This window comes from Phocoena sinus, chromosome 1, assembly GCF_008692025.1.
Source record: "Phocoena sinus isolate mPhoSin1 chromosome 1, mPhoSin1.pri, whole genome shotgun sequence".
NCBI classification, from domain to species: domain Eukaryota; kingdom Metazoa; phylum Chordata; class Mammalia; order Artiodactyla; family Phocoenidae; genus Phocoena; species Phocoena sinus.
Window position 1 is genome coordinate 76,815,620 of NC_045763.1, and position 18,580 is coordinate 76,834,199.

General features: G+C 34.8%; 1 protein-coding gene across 5 annotated transcripts in view; it reads right to left on the reverse strand.

Annotated features, from left to right (window-relative positions):
* Positions 1-18,580, reverse strand: part of ODF2L (outer dense fiber of sperm tails 2 like) — a 63,435-nt gene that overhangs the window by 15,899 nt on the left and 28,956 nt on the right. Inside the window, exons 10-17 of one of the 5 annotated variants that reach the window (XM_032603452.1) lie at positions 17,683-17,818; positions 12,780-12,890; positions 11,388-11,492; positions 9,259-9,417; positions 7,872-7,957; positions 7,627-7,789; positions 5,168-5,293; positions 2,454-2,695 (exon numbers count right to left, since the gene is read on the reverse strand). In XM_032603452.1, coding sequence (XP_032459343.1) covers positions 2,567-2,695; positions 5,168-5,293; positions 7,627-7,789; positions 7,872-7,957; positions 9,259-9,417; positions 11,388-11,492; positions 12,780-12,890; positions 17,683-17,818 — 1,015 coding nt within the window. In that variant the 3' untranslated portion in view covers positions 2,454-2,566. Of the gene's footprint in view, positions 1-2,453; positions 2,696-5,167; positions 5,294-7,626; positions 7,790-7,871; positions 7,958-9,258; positions 9,418-11,387; positions 11,493-12,779; positions 12,891-17,682; positions 17,819-18,580 lie in introns of those variants that run through there. The other 4 variants (XM_032603462.1, XM_032603478.1, XM_032603470.1 and 1 more) reach the window with 4 other exon arrangements.

Sequence of the window (18,580 nt, forward strand, 5' to 3'; positions counted from 1 at the left end):
ACTTTTAGAACTTAAGAAAGTCATGAGGCCCTGAGTATCAAGGATAAAGAGAATATCCTGCCAGCCTGTTAGTGCTGTGGGAACAAGGGCTTTTTGGGATGATGGGACGTTGGAAGCAAACACTACTTGGGGACTCCAGGGGACTGACTCTGAATCTGACGCTGAGTTTGGTTCAAACGTCAGAAGAGCAGAATGTCTGTGCTTAATGTTTCACATGGAAACATTAAGCACAGAGACTGTTACAGTTCTCCTGGCTCCCACAAACTTCCTTTGTTATTCTGTGTCACTAGCATCTGAGTACTAACCTTAGGGACTTTGCAGTAAGTCTTTTCCTTCCACAGTCCAGCTGAAATATTGTGGGGACCAATTTTTAAACGTCATATGCACAAATTACTTTGATAAAAATTAAAAATATAAAAAAGAGAAAGTGTTCATCGATGAAGCAATGCATGATTGTTAAAAGAAACCATTACCTTTATTTATGAAATATACATGAAGGTAGTACAGTCATAGTTAAGAGCAGAGACTCTGGATGCCTGCTACTTACTAGCTGTGTGACCTTGTGCAAGTTACTTAACTTTTCTGTGTTTTGGTTTCCTGAAGAGTAAACCTAATTAATAGCACCTTTCTCATCAGACATAAAGATTAAATGAATTAATACATGTACTACACTCAGAACTTTGGCACAGACTAGTACTCAATAAATAACAGCAATGCTGCTGCTTATATCACAGCCACAGAAGTTAATCCCTCTATGCTTACATTTTGTCATATCTAAGGGAGGAATATGAATACCTCCCTCTCTTAACACCCATCTATCTACCTATTCACAAACATCAACTGAGTATCCATATCAGGTATTATGTGGTGGCTGAAACAGAATCATAAATAAGATACAGTTCTGCCCTTAAAGAGTTCACAGTCTAGTGGGATATACTCAAGAACCTTAGTTTTCTTTCACGTGAGTATTTCCTAAGGCTGTCTTTGCCTTAGGAGATGAAGAAAGGACCACAAGGGTCAAGCATGTGTTTTAGTACCACAAGTACTATGATTTAAAATTAAAAGGCAACTCTAATATTGTTGGCAATTGCTGGGAAAGAAATGTGGCCAGTTTCCGAAATTACTGTATTTTGCTATTTGGGTCACAGGGAAGTAAGCCCCTGCAGATGATATGGCAGTCTTAGGAGTGAGGGGACCAGAGATAAGCAGGCCCCCATTTCTGGTCAGAAGTGGATAAAACACCTTGGGGGGACTAAGCTCTGTTCATAGGCTGGACTGTGTAGTACACAACTTGCCTCTTTGAACAATCTTTTGAGACCTGAGTGTTCTTTGAATAAACAGCTCTCAAGCCTTTCTCTGAGAGGAGTCACTACTACTTGATCCCTTGTCAATTACATCCATCCCCTTTTAGAGTATCTTGCCTTGACACATAGGCTAGGAGGTTACAGAGAACATGTTCTTGGTAGCTCTTCTACGTCATCCCAATAACAAACACCTTATTCTAAAGCTTCCTGGGATTAAGAGTGTTTATTTTGATCATCCCACGTGAGTTGGCCATGGGTAGGGGTGGGACAAGTTATTCCCCTTTCATCTTTCACTTAACTCAGGGGTTTCAGAATGTCTACACTAATAATATCAGACAATCACTAACATAAGATGAAGAACAAAAGAGACTATGAATTTATAGGAGAACCTAAATGCCTACTCTTTATAAAGAAACAATGCATGCCAACATATTTTCACCTGTTACCATCAGTTGGCATTTAGTAGCCATGACTTAAAATTCTATATTTAAAACCTCACAGGAATTATAATGGCATCTCAGCATATTTGAAACAATATTAAGTACACTGAGACCTTTGGTATCTTTAGAAAGTATGCAATTATATCATTATTAAAAATAATATCCAGAATATTTTCCTTTATTATATTAATATATAAATATACAGCACCATAATGTAAAACAGTTATATACATTATTTAAAATCATGTATTTGGCTCATAATTGGCCTAGGTTTATTACAAATTCACTTGAGTGGTTGCTACAAAGAATGATTCTGGCTTCTTTTCTGTGTGTAAAATATTCCAAAAACCAAAATAAATAGATATTAATCCAGAGCTAAGTGAAGATTATCCAGCAAAAAAGGAATACTAACATGTATCTTGTTTTAAAGTTTCAACTGGATCATAAATTATGTTTCAAAAATCTTTACATAAAAACCCTAATAGGGGGCTTCCCTGGTGGCGCAGTGGTTGGGAGTCCGCCTGCCGATGCAGGGGACACGGGTTCGTGCCCCGGTGCAGGAAGATCCCACATGCCGCGGAGCGGCTGGGCCCGTGAGCCATGGCCGCTGAGCCTGCGCGTCCGGAGCCTGTGCTTCACAACGGGAGAGGCCACAGCAGTGAGAGGCCCGCGTACCGCAAAAAAAAAAAAAAAAAAAAAAAAACCCTAATAGTACCACCCATAAATCATAAAATATAGCAAGATAGTATATTTAATTTTTATCTAATTACTTTTTAGACTCATAGTAAAAACCTATTGCTTATAGAAAATAAATCCAACAATTTATCCAAACATTGTTACATAAGAAGTTTTAAGAAACTGTAAATAATTCTTAATACTCTCATTTTGATTCTCCGACTTTTCAAGACTATGCTGTATTTCTTTCAAACATACTTCCTGATGTTGTGCTTTCTAAATAAAAAAAGAAATAAAGATAATTAATAATGACATTCATATCAAAGGATAGTCATAATATAAAATTTATATACACAATAATTGAATACATGGTTTTTAATTTTTTTAAAGAATCCTAACATCTGATGTGTTGATTAACTTAGAGCTCACTTTTCTTTAAAATCTAGAATAAAGCACATACATGGTTGATCTCTACTGTGACAGAGTTTGTTGTAATACATCTTCACTTAGCCCCAAATTATTACATATTTAACATGATTAACTCAAATGAATTTTACTTAAAACTGTCACAATTAATTTCTATTACATTTAACATGACATATTTTAATACTAGTTTTTGCCATTTTCTTTGCCTAAAAGAATGACTTTTGCTATCTTAAAAACTGATAGAATTCTAGTTTTGATAACATGAATATTTTATTTTTAGAATCTTTTAAAAAATAAAATGAACTCAATATCATAGGTATTCTTTGAGGAAAAAATTTTAAATGTAATGTATTTTTAAAATATTCAGCTGCATATAAATTCCCAAGAGATCTGTTCATTGAAAATACTTTAGATAGACAGGCTGCAAATATCACCTAGCTTCCAACTAAAATGTAGGCACCTTGAGAAGAAAAAATCTTTTATATCCTTCCTATCAGGTGTTCAATGACACCCAATACCTTGTGAAACTGAGCGATGCCCCCAGGGGAAGTGTGGTGGGTGGTATGAAACAACTTGCTAGGCTGAGCTACACAAAGTCACAGAATGGATACAGTGAATCTTTGAGGAACATTGATTTTACTCAACAACTTGGGACGGAAAAATATTAATACAAACACACATACTGTAAGGTAGAAAGCAAAATATACATGGATTTTAGTATAATATATAAGACTCCAAAGACATTTCAGGCTTCTTGGTCTGAGGTAAGCTGCTGAGGGTCACCCTTGGGTCTGTGCAAGCACTCCGCCCTCCCCCGGAGCACCTGGGCAGAAAATCTGTAGAGGCCTGCCACTGTGGGCAGGGCACCCTAGAAGACACCAGCATACAATTAACTATGAGACAGCCTCTCAGGGTGCTTACGGTTCAGATGGAGCTAAGGCTTGTATACAAAACAAATACTGAATTGCCAACTAAACTGCCCCCTGGAAGGGAAAGAACTCATAAACCCATTTTCCAGCAATGTCTAAATCTATGGTTAGAATTCTAGTTTTTTACTACTGTAAAAATGATCAGGTTTAGCAAAACATCAGATCTTAAATCTACCTATTTTAGCAGCTTTAATATTCCCAAGTACTGGGAATATTATAGCAAACACACCTCATCTTAATACTTATTTTATTTTTTCATAAGTTTCAATTACACAAAGAATGTCACACATATTTTACAACAGAAAGTCTGACAGTGAGTTTAAAAAAAAAGTTTTGAAATAAAGGGAAGGCCTGTGCTAAATTAAAGATGAGAAATGTTTTGTTCTGATTAAATTGCCATGGAACTTTTGATGGCAATAAAATTAAAATATTGCACGTCAAAACTCATTTAACTTTTGAACCTTTCAGGTTTTCAATGATTTAGATGCTTGGGAATGAAAAAATAGTTTTCATGGAGTTTGGCTCCTGGAAAAAATAAAGTATTATTTCCTGTGTCACTGTTAAGTAGATAGTTTTCAAGTAATTCAGTCCCAACTAGTGCCAGCTTTCACAGTTTGTTATGTCATCTGACTGTTTCATGAATAGTTAGGAAAAAACATTAGAAGACTAATTAAACACAGCCAATTTGGTATTCTCATCTCATGGCTGAGTGGACCAAAGCATCCACTTCACATGCAGATGTAAAATGTTTACTTAACACCAACTTATAACTTTCTAAAATATAATATGCATTATTTAAGACATATCAAAATCTAACTCATAATAAGTGTTTATCTTAAAAACTGAAAAATTCATATTAGAAAGAAAATAAGTCAATGATATCTGTAACTTTCATGAAGCATTTGTCATGTAAAAGTAATATGCAGGGAAAGGGCCTGATGAGACTTCGGGGGAAATGTAATAGATGCTACCAAGGATGCAGGATAATAATTCTTTGCTCAAATGCTGACTTTTTTCTTTTTTTTTTTTTTTTTGCGGTACGTGGACCTCTCACTGGTGTGGCCTCTCCCGTTGCGGAGCACAGGCTCTGGACGCGCAGGCTCAGCAGCCACGGGCCCAGCCGCTCAGCGGCATGTGGGATCTTCCCGGACCGGGACACGAACCCGTGTCCCCTGCATCGGCAGGCAGACTCTCAACCACTGTGCCACCAGGGAAGCCCCCATTTTTATTTTTTATGATTTATATTATTTGTTATTTTTAATACTATCAGTAAAGCAATAGCCTTGATTCCCCTCACTTTGTATTTTAATTGTTTATAACTAAACTCCAAGGTAAGAATGCTAAATGCTAACTTATTTTTAATGAAAATACATTAAGCCATACTAATACTTACACTGTTCATTTTGCAAATAAGTTGATTTTGTTCTTCATTTTTCTTTCTAAGCTCAGTTTCCAGATCTAATATTTTAATTTGTAAAGCCCTTTCTCTAGATGACATTTTCTCTATTTCTTCAGAAACCTGTAATTTTAATTAAAAGAAAAAACTAAATGTGCTTTCTTTAAAATATGATTTAAAGCCTTGACATAGTTATACTGTATCGCTTCTTTCCAAACAGGTATTATTTGGATATTAGACAATTTAATTAGAAAGTGTTTAAAGATGTTCTATCTTGAGAAACGCATAGTGTAAGCATGTATTCTCCTCTTTGCTGTGTAAGTACCTGAAAAATTAGCTTGAAGTGGAAGAGGTATACGTATTTGCACTGCTCTGTGACGTTGGTAGGTTTTCCCCAATACTATATTTCTATAACCTGTTGACCAATTGCCATGTTTTACAGTATTTATATTTACCATGGTGTCTGGAGTGGTGGTGGGACATATAAAGTCCACAACCAACGCTGATTATAGACTTGGATGGACATAACTGGGGGCAGGGTAGGTGAGATTTACAACACACACACACACACACACACACACACACACGAGATTGGTCTTTCATTCATTCACTTCCAAAATGTTCTGAATTTGAGTTTTCATATTTCTCCGATGGCTTATTTTAGCAGAAAGTCTAGCTTAGCTACATTCATCCAAGGATTCAGATACTTTGGAGCCTATTTGCAGGAATGCTGGGTTGGATCCATAAGAATGACAGTGGACACAGGGACTAGTTCAGGAGCAAGGAGCTAGTAGAAAGGACTGTCCTCTAATCTCACTCCCATGGACTAAGTTCTAAGTTATTTACAAAGATTTCTTGTGCACAAATTCCAAGGGTGATTGTGAGGATAGCAGGATTTGAAGCTGTGGGAGAAAGGGCCCTCAGGACAAGTATCTGTGTCCTTTACAATGTCCAGCAGTGTAGACAATGGTGACAGTGCAGTGATGGCACTCCTCATGTGGTAGGAACTAAAGACAACCCCATATTCCATTGTAGCAGGAAAGAAAGGAGAGGGCAGACACATCTCTGGGAACTGAACTCTTGTGAGAAGGAATCTGAGAGCACCTAGCATTTCCAAAGTCCATTTAGTCTGAACCCAGGATAAAGTCACTTCTTATTTTCCTCCCAAAGGTTGGGACTGAGAAATCTGGATTACACATCTATCATTGGCAGTACATTTCACTACTTAGCTTTCATTCAATGATGTGTCTTTCAAAGTCAATTTAAATTGCTTTCCTGGAGTTAAAAAAAAAAATCAAAATATATCTATATGACACTTACAATTTAAGAGCCACATTTCAAGGATATCATATGTTATCTCACCCTTGTGGAACTGCCTTTAACAGGCTTGGGAAAGGCCATGGGTGGAAGAGAGTCTAGAGAGATAGATTCAAAATTTGGTGCTGGACATGTTAAGTTTGAGATGCCTATGTTAAGTGGAGATGTCAAATAAGAGCAGAATATATGAATTTAGATGTCAGGATAGAGAAAAGTCTGGGGCGGAGATATACTTCTGAGAGTCATCAGGGTATAGACAATCTCCTTTTGGCGTCATTCAATCCTATGAGGAAATTCATCATCCCCATTTTATCAATTAAAAAACTAAAGTTTAGAAAGTAGCTTGCCCTGGGTCAGGGTATAATGTGTCAGAGCCAGAATTCAAATCTACTTCTTGTGGATTCCAAAGCCCACCTCATGTCTTTCAAGATTACATTTTCAAATCACTTGATAAATTTACCTCTTCTTTGAGATCTTCCTGAATCATTTTCCCCCCCTCTCCAGATTGAACTAACCACACCCCCTCGGTGTACCTTGTATCTTCCCTGCATTGTAGCACCTACTTGCTGGATGACATTTGTTTGTTCACATGTTATCTCCCTACTGGACTGTGAGTGTCCTGAGAGCTGAGGCCAGGTCTTATTCATCTTTGCATCATAAGCACTAGCAGAATGCTTGACAGACAGTGAGATATTTATTAAATGCTATCCAGATGGATTTAACCGGAAATTAATTCTTGTCTGTATTTATTTATACAACAACATTTGCCAAAAGAAAAGGGAGTTGAGCTTTATAGCTCACTGAATCCTGATCAAAACCAAAAGGTTCAATAATTTGCATATTTGCTGTGGTTTCATTTAAAAAAAAAAGAGGGGGGACTTCTTTAAAGTGTTTTCCATCTCTGCTCTTTACCCTGCCACATCATCATTTATTTAGTGAAGTAACTCTGGACCAGTAATCTATCTGTTTAGCTCCAAAAGGGAAAAGCAGGTAAAAAACAAAAATGTAATTGCTCCCTTCACCCTGTCATCAGGATAAAAACAATAACTGTAGGTTTGGCAAGATGAGATACTGTCTGTTTCAAAAGATGACTCTTTGGTAAACTAATTAAAAAGGTTCTGAATAAAGGCCATCTGTACCTTTTGTCTTCCTTCTTCTACAGCAGCTTCCAGCTGTCTGGCCAATGCTCTGTATTCTGCAGATTTCTCTTTAAACTCAAGATTGGTATGCTTAAGACATCCTTCTTGGTTTGCCAGCTTCTTTTCAAGCTCTTTATTTTCTGCATCCATCTGTTCTAATTTTCTTTTTACAGAAGACATATATTTTAAAATTATACTGTGTAGAAAAAAAGGTAACACCAATTTTAAGTCAATTTAATACTTACTGTTTAAGGTTTTCACATTTCAACTGAATAAGATAATTTTCCTCTTCCAGAGAAAGCTTTGTCAGAAGATCATGATTTTCATCAACCTAAAAGAGAAAAAAGTTTTCTTGGTTATCTTCTTTATAATCAACTTCCGAAGAAATCTATATAGTTTATCATTAGAACAATTATAAAAAAGAAGAAGGTATAAATATTATTATTACTCCTATACAGAGAGACACCAAGAAATATTACATTGTTAAAATACAAGTTCTTAAATTCCTGGTTAATTTAAAAAAAACTACGTTGCCTCACGGAAAATCTACGAAAAATTTTACTGAAAGATGGCAATTAAAACATTCTGAGTAATGTTTTATTGAAAAAGAACATTTATTAAGTAAATGTGAAGATTTTAAACAGTATTCTCCTATTGTTGGATACTTAGGGTTACTCTTACAGTTTTCTGTTTCACTTACAGATAGTGATTGATAATTGAATATCTGTGAAGTTGTAACTCTGAGTAAAAACCATATTTGTGAGAAGCAAAATAAAATAGATAAGCAAATCAACCAAAGACACACCTGCCCATGCCAAGACAGAATATTCTTCCCATTGCTTCAAAAGCTATATTTAAATAGTTTAAGATGTTTTGAAAAATAAAAATAGAATTTTTCTTATAATTTCAATTAGTAATTTAGGTTATCTATGTGATCTGACATTTTCCTAGAAAGATCTCTTTTCAGGAACTTAAACTCAGCAAAGTTTTGTTTGCCTGTTTTTAAAATGAGGATGCATTTCAATATTAAATCCAGATTACATTTGAAAGATAGGGAATCCTTCCTAAAATTATTCTGCAGATAAAGAAAAAGACTTGCCACCACCTTTGAACAAGCTTCTTTGAAAAATAATTAATTAAAAAAATATTTATTGTTTACTATGTGCTAGGCATTGAGTTAAGAGATGGCTGTATGGCACCCACGATCTTTCTTCTGATCGAGTAAAAAAAGTATATGTTGAAAAAAATAATTGAGAATAATACAAATAAACTTGGTACATAATTCTAATTGAAAGAAATTCTAGTTTTTGTAAGGTAAATTACAATAATTTACCTTATCCTAACATCAAAAAATATACATGTAAACATAGCTTTGTTCCTTCACTCATGCTATTACTATGTCCTCAAATGTCTAAATACAGATTTGTATGAATAAACTAAATCAGCAAATTTAATTACCAATATTTTTAAAAATACCTTGAAAATAATATAGTATTTGCATGAAACTGACCTTTTATCAACTTATTTAGATGAGAGTAAAATAATCACCCCCTGACATGAGTGCCCTCAACTGGTGAAATTATTCCAAAGCATTTAACACATCTAGCAAAAATCAAAATGATGGCTGGACACCTGGCCCTGAAGCTCCCTAATGGCGTGTGCTTGGTCTGCACATTTCCCCTTGTGGTGCTGCAGGCTCTCCTGACACTCGTGAAGCCTCTGTTCTGCTGCTGTCAAGGAATCGCGGTCGTGCTCTAACTCCTTCAGATGAGACTCCATCTGGGCTCTCACCTGAGTTGCAGCATTAGGGAAATAAGTGCAAGATCACACATTCAGCATTAACGTTTTTACTATCTTAAATACTAGATATGATTGCAATATAGTAAATGTTTTAGGTATAATAGTTTTTTAAAAAAGATTTAACCAAATAAATAAGAATAAACTTAAGTTAGCCTCTGCTAAATAAGAATGTATGACTCAAAAGTGGGCTGGACTTCAATTAGTTTCCAAAAAGTTTGCTGAATAAACGACTATGGTAATATTAGCTTGCAGGGAGACTGTTTAAATTACTTAGGGAAGTAACCTTTTTTGAATTCTGTCATTTATATTCAAGTATGGATATTACTAAGAAAGCTGGTATGGTAGTTTTCTGCTGTCCAGCCATCAGGCTAAAGTAACTTTAGACTCTCCGTCATTCGATCTGGTAACTCAGATATTTCAATTAGAGCAGCCTTGCGGTGCTCAGCTTAGTCCAAATCAGTGGGTTTACTGTATATAAATTCAAAATAGCTAATATCATCAGTACTCAGTAGACTATAATTTCATCATTAATGTTATATGTTACTAAGAACAAATCTAACTGTATCTATATTAATCTCTTTGGCTGCTGCAATTCTTCACTGTGGCACTTTTGTGGAGATGTGACAAGAAGCAGCCCTAAAAAAATGCTTGTACTGCTAGTTAAGAAAAAATAACAAGACATAGGGCACTTAGGATGTTCATAGGGAGGGAAAACAAGAGCTAGACTCTTTCCCTGAGACAGGAAACACACAGAGCTGCTGTGCAACATCTGGCATTCTTGATCACAAAAGATAAAAGTAGAACAAAGCCTACCTCTGGGTCCCCAAACATCTAAGAGCCCATGAGAAAACCAGGAGACTTAAAACAGTAGGAAAGAAAAAGGATGCATTTCATTAGAAAAAAAAATAATAATGGCTTGTCTGGTCTAGTACCAGTAAGAAAACATTGTGACCTCACAGTATTTGAAAACCACAGGCTCCTGCCCCATTGGCCTTTTGAATAGGCTTTTTAAATAGACATTTATTTAGAGTGCTGCCTACAAAAGAGGAGACATTTGCATTGGTATGTCTCATGAGAAAAACTGATCAAGAGGTATGAAATGATTTCTTCTCTGCTCTGCTAAAAATAGGTGAAAAGTATTGATAATTCTAAGTAGTAAGTTGCACATTTGATAGGCTACCTTTATCTCTTTTAACCAGCAGAATGTCTGCTCTGGCTGACCTCTTCACATTGGTGCCTCACTCAGACGTCTCAATTCCAAGATGTGGGGACGACCCAGAGACAGTCACCTTATTACACTCAGTTGGAACTGACCAGTAACATCCCATGATGTCCCCAGCCGGGAGTCAGGGGAGTCAGCGTCCTACAACTTTTGCTGCTTCCTTACCAAAACAACGTGAAAAGACCCAAAAAGGGATGCAGTTTCATTTAAAAACTTAAAAATATTCACAAAAACATCATAACTTGCCAACACTGAACTTCCCCTCATTCTTTGGCAATAGGGTGAAAAGAAAAGTAAATGATGTTGGGTTTTTTAATGTTATTTTTCTTCCATAAAAGCATTTAGCAGAGAATATTTACTTTGCTTTTTTACACAAAAGATTTACTACCAGAATAAAAAGGTAAGATTAAAAATGAAAGGTATTCAACTTTGCATGAAGCTCAGTGACAAATAACCATTTTTTCTGCTACTTAAGTCTGCTCTTGTATCAGAAAAATTATACATTTATGTTATTTCCCAAATATTTTGGAAAAAGTAAAAAAAAATATTCACACAAACAAACATTTCAAGCCTGGACAAAACATCATGTCCTTAGAAAACAAACTGCCACAGAAATCGAGAACAGATAATTTCTAGGTCTAAACTAAAGAAAATGACCAAATTAAAGAATTTATATAAAATTCATAAAGTATAAAACATACATAAAACATTATTTTATTGTTTAAAATGTCAAACTTACCTTCTTTAATTTTTTATTTTTGTTTTTTGTTATTAGGTTATTCTCTTGTAGCAAACTTTCACATCTGCTTTCCACCATTTCAGCTGCTTCTTGCAACTTCTGTATCTGAAAATAAAATATATTATTAGAGTAAGATGCATTATTTTATTATTAGGACCACTGTATGAAATAAAAAGCTAAAAGTTTGAATTTAAATTTTAAAATTTCAATTTTAAACCCATTATCATTTTCCTATTAATACTCTCAGTATGTTTATCTAATGTTATTCCTTCTTTAAATACAGGAATCACTCAGTGCTCTACTCTAATCCACAATCCTTTTATGATTTACCTGTCTTTTCCCATCAATACTTCTAGAATCTTCACCTGAGCTCTGAATATCAGAGAGAGATCCTCATTTGCAGGTCCACGTCACTTTAAAGAATCAGTCTCTGGTCCAAACTAGCTCCCAAACCAACTATTTCACACTCCGAATCAAACTCTGCTCAAAAAATATCTGAGCACTTTATACAAGGCCCAGAGTCAAGAATATGGTAACTCATCTACAGTATTCTTGATGGGGGATTAAACCAGAACAACCAGCTGGAAGACCCAGATGACATTCCCGGTAACGCACTGCACAGTCCATCACAGCCTCCATTCTTACCTCCAGCTGGGATGACGGCAATATTCTAACTGGATGTCTCAACTCCAATTTCCTATCTAAACCATTGGGATGGAGTGCTTCCTACTTACCTACATTATGCCCCTCCTTAAGTTTTAACCTTTAGTTCATTATTCTTCAATTCAAACACTCTCTTCCAAGAAAATCAAGCTCTTTATTGACAGTTTGTTACCCATCACTCAAGGACCTACATAAGTCCCATCCTTCAAATGAAGTTTTTCTTAAACTTTCTAATACTTAAGCTTTTCTATAAATTACCAATTAACACACTCTCTATTCCATACATATTGTCATCTGTTCTTTTCCAGGTCTTTCATGTGAGTAAATCTGAATTATACTTTATTTATTTGGAAAGAGGAAATATTGTGCTTTAATGACCCTTGAAGGGAGTCATTATTCTAAATCAATACCATTAAAAATACAAGATGACAAATATAACCAAAATTAACTAACAGGATTATTATAGGTTCACATTACACCTGTGTAATTAATTTTAGATCTACTTTTAGGAATAACCAATATAAACACAGGATATTTAAATCAGGAATCAGCAGAATGATCATTTTATAAAAGTATTTGGGACCTTAAGAAATATTTGGGATGTATCATATTTTATCACAAATAATAACTCCACCTTTCTTCAGTTCTGCTTTTTTAGATCATAAACAAATGCAGTGTTTTAAATTATCTACCAGATTTAACAAACATTAAAATAAATGCAATGATCACCTGAGTTTTATAAACTTCAATAAGGGTTTTCTGTTGTTTTTCTACTTCTTGCAATTCTAAGAGCTCATTTTCAACAGAGGCAATCTCGTCCTTCAAAGCAGCTAGTGTAGCCTATTAAGGAATATATAAATAGATTTTATAAATCATTAGAATTCATTTGTACTCCAGTGCTATAGCATTAAAAAGCATAACTCATTTATCAATGAAGCTAATAAAATAATTATTTCTGATTGCATATAATTACCATCTAAAATTAGGAATTTCAGGAAGTTAGTAATATTTATGAGCAACCTTAATAAGACTTATTCAAGACCTTTTTTTTTTTTTGCGGTACGTGGGCCTCTCACTGTTGTGGCCTCTCCCGTTGCAGAGCACAGGCTCCAGACGCACAGGCTCAGCGGCCATGGCTCACGGGCCCAGCCGCTCCGCGGCATGTGGGATTTTCCCGGACCGGGGCACGAACCCGTGTCCCCTGCGTCGGCAGGCGGACTCTCAACCACTGTGCCACCAGGGAAGCCCCAAGACCTATTTTTAAACTTTAAAAATTTACTGATGAAAAAGACTTGGAAAATAGAAAGACCATGTTCCTGGAAGGGAGGACTCAATACTCTTGACATATCAGTTTTTTCCAAATCAATAAAACTTTACTGTAATTACAACCAAAAGTATAACAGTTGAGGGTAAGAGGAATATGACAAAATTAATTTAAAATTCATATGGAAAAATAAAGAGACTAATAAAAATTTTAAAAGATACTAGAGAATCTCAGTACTTATTAGATATTAAAATATATAAAGAACTAAAATTATTAAGACATTAACATAATAATATAGAGGTCTATGGAACAGAAAAAGAAAAATACACTAAGATTATATTTAGTATATGACAAATGTTGGATTTTTGAATAAATGGGGAAAATATGGATCACTATATAATGGTAATAAGACAACCATTTATTAGGAAAAAAGCAGATTTAACTATTTGCCTTCAGCAAACATGATTTTTATATTAAACAATTATATATTTATTTTAATGTATTAAATATTTAAAAGTTAAGCTTAAAGTTTTTCACAGAAGATCCAGGTAAAATTTGATTTGATTTTAAGATAGCAAAAACCTAACAGCATAAAATCAAAAGATGATATCATGAACTGTAAGAGTCTGAGATTTTATCCTCCAAGTTTACCAGTTAGCCTAGCACAGTTTCATGCATGCTAGCAGAAGACACAAGACTCCTGGGTCAGAGTCTTAATTTCTTTATTACTCAAAGCAATAGCAGTAGCCAGATATTAGCATTTGTTTTTGTTTCCAAAGCCCCACTTCCCGCAGAGCAACACCAAGAGGGCCAGATGACACCTGTACATGCGGTGGGTTGTATACAGAAGCAACTCTGAGTTTAGGGAACCCAAATCTCTTATAACAGGCAGTAATCATGCCTTTTGGTAGGAGGAAACATTGTTATCTTCCAAGGATGTTCACTATACAAACATCCTTGAAAAGACAGTCTGTATCTGGATCACAGGCAGTCAGATGTGCAGAAATGTGAGACTCCCAACAGAAGCCGAAAAGGAAAAAAAGATATAATATACACACACACAGATACGAACACACACATGCATATATATACATGCATATGTACATGTACATATATCTCCAAAATTTCATAGCCCCTCAAAAAACTAAAGAGCCTAACAAAATGTGAAAAAAGTAGAAGTTTATGACAAAAGATTAATACAGAGAGAGGTCTTATATAATAATTAGGAAAAAAGACATGTAAAGGATAATGCGTAGGTAATTCCAAAAGGCAGAAATGTAAATGATCAACAAATACATGAAAAATTATACTTACTAGTTATTAAAAAATGCTCTAGGCAATGGATAGTCTTCTAGTAGTGAACATAAGAAGCAAAAATCCCTTCCATTGTGAGCTTAATGTACTCCATGTATAGATAGACACAAATAAGGGGTATATAGACAAAAAACAAGAAGTAAAATATATCATACACAAAAGCAAGACAGTAAGGACAAGTTGGGAATGGGCCAGGGAGGCCTCCTGAGAAAGGGACTTTGGAGTAAACACCAAAAGGAAGTATGGCTCTTTGAGGGAAGAGGATTCCTGTAGAGAGAGGCAATGGTGGGAGAAAGCCTGGCCAGTTAGGGGAAAAAGCAAGAAGGCCAATGTGGCAGAAAGCAAGAAAACAAAGGGAAGCGTGGAAGGATATGAGGTCAGAGAGGTAATGGAAAGCCAGATAGTATAATGCCTTGTAGATATCTACTCTATTAATCAAGGTATCACTGAAGGGTTTTGAGCAGAGCAGTGACATGGTCTGACTTACATTTTTATAGGAACTACTTTACTGCTACACTGAATGCTGACTGCAGGGCCAGGGGCAAGGGCAGAAGCAAAGAGAAGAGGTAGGAAGTCACTATAACAACGAGACATGATGGTGGCTTGAACCAGGATGACAGGGATGCTGGTGAGAAGTGGTCAAATTCTGGATATATTTGAAGTAGATCTGCTGACAAACTGGAAGCAGGTGTGAGAGAATCCTTTCAAGTAACAGAAAGGATGACTGCCATTAACTGAGACAAGGAAAACTGTAGGATGAACCATACTGGGGAATATAGGAACTCTATTTGGGACATGATAACTTTGAGACACCTATGAAATATCCAAGTGGAGATTTCAAGTAAGCAGTAGAATACATGTCTGGAATTCAGCGGCAAGGTCTAGGCTAGAGATATAAATTTGAGAGCCCCCAGGATATAGATGGTATTTAAATCCCCAAAACTAGATAAGATCACTTATCAAATTTGGAGAGATTTGTTTTAAAATTGCCTATTACTGGAAAAAGTACAGGGACCCATTTACGATGGGTGACCTGGAAATATATAAAACTAACATTAAGAATGGGTCTTCCTTTTGACCATATAATTCCACTTGCAGACATTTATCCTAAGAAAATATACATGCAAAAAGACTAAACGTATCCACATTTTTATTTATATTATAATAGCAAAAAAAAAAAAAACCAAAACTGGAAGTAGTCCAAAATCCCCCAAATTATATATATATGCTAAAAGAGTAACTTTACTTATCTTTCAGTTGTGAGATTATAGGTGATTTTTAAATTTTTCCTTTTGTGCTTTTCTGTTTTTCAAACTTTCTATAATGAACAAATAGAACTTTGTAACCTTCCAAAAAACTTTTGTTGTTTTTAATAGAGGAGGTCACTGGGGCCCTAGAAACAGTATCAGCTAGTATCTTCTTCATTTGAAACTAAAATCTAAAATAATTGAAAGTAACAAAATACAACATCTAGGCAATTTTACATTGTACATAACATATGCCAAATATACCTAGATGTTTTTCCTTAAACAAAATTCAGAGTTAAAAATACATGTTTTTCAATTATTTATAGAATATAATATGTAAACTTTAACTCAATGATTTTTATATGTAATTTAAAATTGATTCTATTACCATGTAATTAAAAACCAGACTTAAAATTAATGAAATATCCTTCTAATCCCCTCTCTGAAGGATACCAAGGAAATTAAGAAAATAAACATAATAAATAAAATTGCTTCCTCTTCTAGAATAAAATATTTAAAGAATTAATTCAATAAATATTGAATAAGAGCTAACTATATGTCACACCTCCCCTGATTATCCTGTGCATACAAAGATGGGAGTTTATGAGGAAAGATTCATCCTAATTGAGAAGACTTTGGGAGGAAGCAGCATTTAAACTGAACTTTAAAGGAAAGGTAGGATTTATATACTGAGAAAAAACGCATTCCAAACTGTAAGAACAGTAAAACTACAGGAATAGAGGAAAACATAAACAAGTTGCAGGAAATAAGGAGTATTCGTATTTGGCTAGAGTTCAGGATAACTAGAAGGCTACATTCTCTAGTCTCCCCTGTAACTAGGTGGGGCCATATACCTAAACAAGAAGAAGAGTCGACTGGTATGGAACTTTCAGGAAGTCTCTCTAAAGAGGAGGAGATGGAGAAAAAGGGGGAGATAATTCTTTTGTTTCCTTCCATCCTGTTATCTGAATCTTGACTATAATGGATGGAGCCCCATCAGCCATTTGAATGGCAGAGTAGAGAGCTAAAAAGTAGCTAGGTTCTCTGATGCTGTATCTGGTTTTGAACTGCCAATTCTTGCCTTCTTTTCCATAAACAGATTCTTTTCTGTCTTCTATTTACTGTCCTCCAAAAACAGTATTAAGGAACAGAAAATGATGCCATCATCTTTAGTCAAGTCTCATCAGGTTACATGTATCTATGACTAGGAACTCAAATACCCTTTTCCTCAGAATGTATAAAAAGCTTCTTCCCCATCTTTACTCTGGGTACACATAAAAACCAGTCATCCCTTGGATTTGACTAAGTTGGAAAATTCTTTCCGGTTATGAAGCAGCCAAGAACATACTTTCTGGTTTCAAACGGATCATGACTGAGGCTATATCCTATTGTAACCGTGACACCTAGAAATAATCTTATGCATTAAAGTTAATGTAATTTTGGATGATTCACCTAAATGCTAAAATTGGAGAGTAAATAAACTTTTTTAGGTTGAGACAAAGAGACAGTTATTCAACTTCATAAATCTTAGTACTGCTGAAAACAACCTTTACATGTATTTGTATATACAACTATAAACAGCTAAATATCTCTATATAAGTATGTGTGCATATATGTGTACATACAGATATATAGATATAGTTTTAGAAGTTACTTATAATGATACTCTAAAACTCTGAGAAACATAAAGGAAAAAAATGATACAAGAGCACTACTCTAAACCTGCTGTTATTTCAAGTTACTTCTACCAAGTAGACTAAGTTGTCATTATACTATACATATACACATACACACATACACATAGTACCTTTAATTTTGTATTCTCAAGATTCAGAGTTTCATTTTCATATTCAATTGAGTGAAGTTTTCTAAGAATTTCTTCGCATGAATTTTTTCCATGGTCTTCCATTTTCTTCAGGTCTTCCAAAAGATTAATAATTTGCCTTTATAAAAGTCATAGAAATTTTCATTCAAACAGTGTGTTTCTGAAATTATTTTTGTAGGGTAGTTTCAAAAGTTACTAGAACTCATACAGCAAAGGAAATAGGAAGCCGTAATCTATATATAAGGTTACTACTACTGAGTAACTGATTAGAAATAATTATCCATTGATGACGCCAATGAAAAATTACACAACATTCTCTTTGCTAGTCAGTAGAACATCTAAACTATGATCCACAGGTAGGTCTGTCTTTCTATCATTCATACATGTGCACACACATACACACAATTTCAGGGAAAAGGTTAAATAAAAGGATCAAGTGAGGCAATAAATAATCTTTAGAAGCAAATCATATACACTAGTTTTCAATGATAAAACTGAAGAAAATATACAGAAAGTAAAACATTCAAAAACAAATATATAGTTATTTATTGTTAGCTTAATAATAAATTACAAAGTATAGAATATATGTATTTTTACTTCCCTGGTGGCGCAGTGGTTAAGACTCCATGCTCCCAATGCAGGAAGCCCGGGGTCGATCCCTGGTCAGGGAACTAGATCCCACGTGCATGCTGCAACTAAAAGGCCCACCCACCACAACTAAGACCCGGTGCAACCAAAAAAATAAAATAAAATAAATTAATTTAAAAACTTGCTGTTGTTGCTGATGTTGTTGTTAAAAACATTTTTAAAAATCTGCTTATATATAAAAAAATACATTATACTACATATATAAATATATGTAAATACATATATTTATAAA